The following is a 3,483-nucleotide window of genomic DNA, read 5'->3' on the forward strand; positions in this document are numbered from 1 at the left end:
TTCATCCGAATTGCGAATTTAAGGGGAAACTTGCGGTTTTGGGAGGCCTAATAGGTGATAACGCCCTGATGCAGAGGGTGACTTGCAGGAGCGAGACGGCTGGCCGCCGTGGCGAGGACGTACCTGGCCATGCCTTACACATGACCTGGTGCTGCTCCCGCGGCTTCTCCGCAGGTACAGCCGGTGTCCCCCGTTACCTCCGGTGCCACCGCTCCGGGTGACGGCTGGCGCAGGGGAAGGGCCGGCAGCGAGGCACCGAGCCGGAGGCCTCAGGCTCAGCCCAGCCCCGGTCACCAAAGCCAAGGTGAGACGTTCAAAATGATGCTTGTGCCGGGCGTGAGCGCGGCCCCGGGGGACACCGGACCCGCCGGGGGTCACCGGGCCAGCTTTGCCCCCCCCCGGGGCCGGCGGGCGGGGGAGCAGCCCCGGCAGGGAGAGCCCGTCCCTCGCCGGAGGAGCGCGCCCGGGTAGGGATCACGTTTCTAATTCAGCTTTTTACCGTTTTGGCAACAAATGCGTGTGCCCCCCCCGCCGCGGCCCGCGCCCCGAGCCCCGCCCCTCCCTCCCCTTCCTCAGCCAATCAGCGGCCGCCGCTCCGCCGGTTCCCGTGGCGGCCGGGCCGGCGCGCGCGGGGTCAGGCCGGCGACTCTCGGAGGCCGACGGAGGAAGCCGGGGCGGGGGAGGGGGCGTGGCCTCATTTGCATGAACCAATGGGAGGGCGATATGCAAATATGGCCGGCGCGGGTTGGCCGGCCGCGGGTGGGATAACGCTCGCGGGGGCGCCTTTGTGCCGCAGAGGCGGCGGCGGCGCGGAGCGGAGCGGGCGAGGGAGCGGCGGGCACCGGGCACCGGCACCGCCCGCGGCTGCACTATGACTTTGGAGGAGCTGCCTGGGGACCGCCGCACGGCCGGGAGGTACGGGTACGGGTACGGGTACGGGTACGGGTACGGGTACGGGTACACGTTGCGGTAGGCGGGGGGGGGTGGAGGGTGCGGGGCGTCAGCTCCCGGTGACGGCGGCCTGTCTGTGCTTGTCGCGGCGGCAGGATGGAGCAGGCGGGGGACGCGCTGGAGGAGGTGCTGAGCAAGGCGCTGAGCCAGCGGAGCCTCACCCTCGGCGTCTACGAGGCCGCCAAGCTGCTCAACGTGTGAGTGACACCCCCTTCCCCCCTTACCCGGTGCCCCCCGGTGTGTGCGTGCGCGTCCCCCATCCCCGCCGGTGACCGCGGCTGTCCCCGCAGGGACCCGGACAACGTGGTGCTGTGCCTGCTGGCGGCCGACGAGGAGGAGGCGGGGGACGCGGCCCTGCAGATCCACTTCACCTTGATCCAGGCCTTCTGCTGCGAGAACGACATCAACATCCTGCGGGTCAGCAACCCGGCGCGGCTGGCCCAGCTCCTGCTGCCCGCCACCGGCCCCGAGCCCCCCGCCGACCTCCACTGCGTCCTCGTCACGGTGAGCGCCGACACCGCCGGGCCTGGCCCGCGGCGACGGCCTCTCACATCGCGCAAGGATGAGGGCGCCCCGGTAGCCATGTGGCCACCGTTTGCCGGTGCTGGGCAGCCCAGGGTGGGCATCGCCGGGGCAGCCCGGGGGTGCGGCGTAACTGGTCTGTCCAGGGAGCGATGGGGAACTCGCCGGGCCATGAGGAATGCGCGGAGCGCGTCTCTGCTCCGGCGAAGCCGGGAATCCGGTGCAATTCCCGAATGGCGTTTGGTAACGCCGGAACTGGCCGTGCCTGGGGAACGGCCACCGGCCGGCACAGAGCGGAGCCCGCCAGAGCTGCGGAGCCCAAACAAACTTCTTTTCTTTTTTCCTTTTTTTTTTCTCTTTTCTTTTTTCCTTTTTTTTTTCTCTTTTCTTTTTTCCTTTTTTTTTTCTCTTTTCTTTTTTCCTTTTTTTTTTCTCTTTTCTTTTTTCCTTTTTTTTTTTCTCTTTTCTTTTTTCCTTTTTTTTTTCTCTTTTCTTTTTTCCTTTTTTTTTTCTCTTTTCTTTTTTCCTTTTTTTTTTCTCTTTTCTTTTTTCCTTTTTTTTTTCTCTTTTCTTTTTTCCTTTTTTTTTTTCTCTTTTCTTTTTTTTTCTTTCCCTACTCTGCCCCAGAGTCCAAGGCTGCCAAACTTCCCGCACCGTTCTGGGGTTGCTCTGTTTGTTTGCCTTAGTGGCAATTTAAGATGATTCACGCCCCTGGGTTTTCTGCTGCGCTTTTTCTTTCTGTGGGGGTTGTTTTTGCCTCTGTTAAACCTTTCTCTCTCTCTCTCTCCCTCCCTTTCCAGAACCCCCATGCCTCCCAGTGGAAGGATCCAGCGCTGAGTCAGCTGATGTGCTTCTGCCGGGAGAGTCGCTACATGGATCAGTGGGTGCCAGTGATCAACCTCCCCGAGCGGTGACGGCGCCGGGCTGTGCGCGGACTCAACCCCATTGCACTGAAGTTTTGCAATACTTTCGCAGTTGCTCAGGAAGTAACTCCCTGCCCTGGCACGAGGATTACGGGGAGGTGGGGAGAGAAAAAAAAAAAAATTAACAACAACAACCAAAAAAAAAAAAAAGATAAACATGATGCCAAGCGGAGATGGGGGGGGTTTGGCTGATGTTGAGCTACATCTTGTGGGGGATTGAAGGAAAGTGGCTCCGGAGCGCTGGGGATGAGCGTGGAGCGAAGGGATGAGCAAAGGGCTCCGCGGTGCCAGAGGAAGGAGCCCCACACAGCCCCGGGGGGGCACATGGAACCCCCCCCCCCCCAAACCCCTCACTGTTATTTTTTTTTTAAAGTGCAACTTGCAGTTTCTGGTTTAAATGCCTTTAAAGAGCAGAAAGGTTAATCGAAACATTTTACAATTCTATTGTATTTTTGGGATGTTGATCCTCAAGTTTTTATGCTAAGATATATAGTAAGTTATTTTATGATGAAAAAAATTATTTATACTCGGAGGTTTGAGAACCAGAATGCCCTTAAGCAGTCGGTCTGCAACCATGCGTCTTTTAACAGTTGGCTGGTTAAAGCAGCGACATTAATATAATTGTTTGAAATTAGATAGTGTTTTTGGGTTTTTTGGCTGGTGTTTTTTGGTGGGTTTTTTTTTTTTGGAAATAAAGTTTAAACTCCAACCTTTTGTGTTGGGTTTTTATTTTCTTACCCCCTTCATTACTCAGAAGGGCTCATTTGGCAGCTGCTTCCGTGTCCTGGCCGTGGGCAAGGTCCTGTGTGGCTTTATCCCTAGCCCCTCCCAAGCCATTACATGAAAAAGCAGCCGCTGTGCTGCAGGAAACGGTGGAAATGTTAGTCATTTTTCTTGAAAGCTGCCACTTACCAGCAGAGATAAAGGAAAAAAAACAAGAGGAGGCGTGATTTTTCAAGGCTGCTGCAGAGCCCAAGTTTTCTTGGAATTTGGGGAACCCCGGTTCCTTGCAGGAGGGACGCCTGATCCCGTGTTTCCTGTCTCGGGAAGCGTCAGTCGGAGCGTTGGGATGCAAACCCTGGGTGTC

General features: G+C 57.8%; 1 protein-coding gene across 1 annotated transcript; it reads left to right on the plus strand.

The window, feature by feature from the left end:
• Nucleotides 1-789: 789 nt before the first annotated feature.
• Nucleotides 790-3,105, plus strand: GADD45A (growth arrest and DNA damage inducible alpha). The gene is made up of 4 exons (XM_074597246.1): nucleotides 790-915; nucleotides 1,047-1,148; nucleotides 1,242-1,455; nucleotides 2,274-3,105. The coding sequence occupies exons 1-4, from the start codon at nucleotides 872-874 to the stop codon at nucleotides 2,385-2,387; spliced, it is 474 nt and encodes a 157-aa protein (XP_074453347.1). The 5' UTR covers nucleotides 790-871; the 3' UTR covers nucleotides 2,388-3,105.
• Nucleotides 3,106-3,483: the final 378 nt, after the last annotated feature.

This window comes from Larus michahellis, chromosome 8 (genome assembly GCF_964199755.1).
Source record: "Larus michahellis chromosome 8, bLarMic1.1, whole genome shotgun sequence".
Lineage (NCBI taxonomy): Eukaryota > Metazoa > Chordata > Aves > Charadriiformes > Laridae > Larus > Larus michahellis.

What these genes read in the sequence shown, in the direction of transcription:
- GADD45A (XM_074597246.1), top strand. Translation starts at nt 872, where the DNA reads ATGACTTTGGAGGAGCTGCCTGGGGACCGCCGCACGGCCGGGAG. An exon ending in GACCGCCGCACGGCCGGGAG is followed by an intron (nt 916 to 1,046) that starts GTACGGGTACGG and finishes TCGCGGCGGCAG; the next exon opens with GATGGAGCAGGCGGGGGACG. An exon ending in TCCACTGCGTCCTCGTCACG is followed by an intron (nt 1,456 to 2,273) that starts GTGAGCGCCGAC and finishes CTCCCTTTCCAG; the next exon opens with AACCCCCATGCCTCCCAGTG.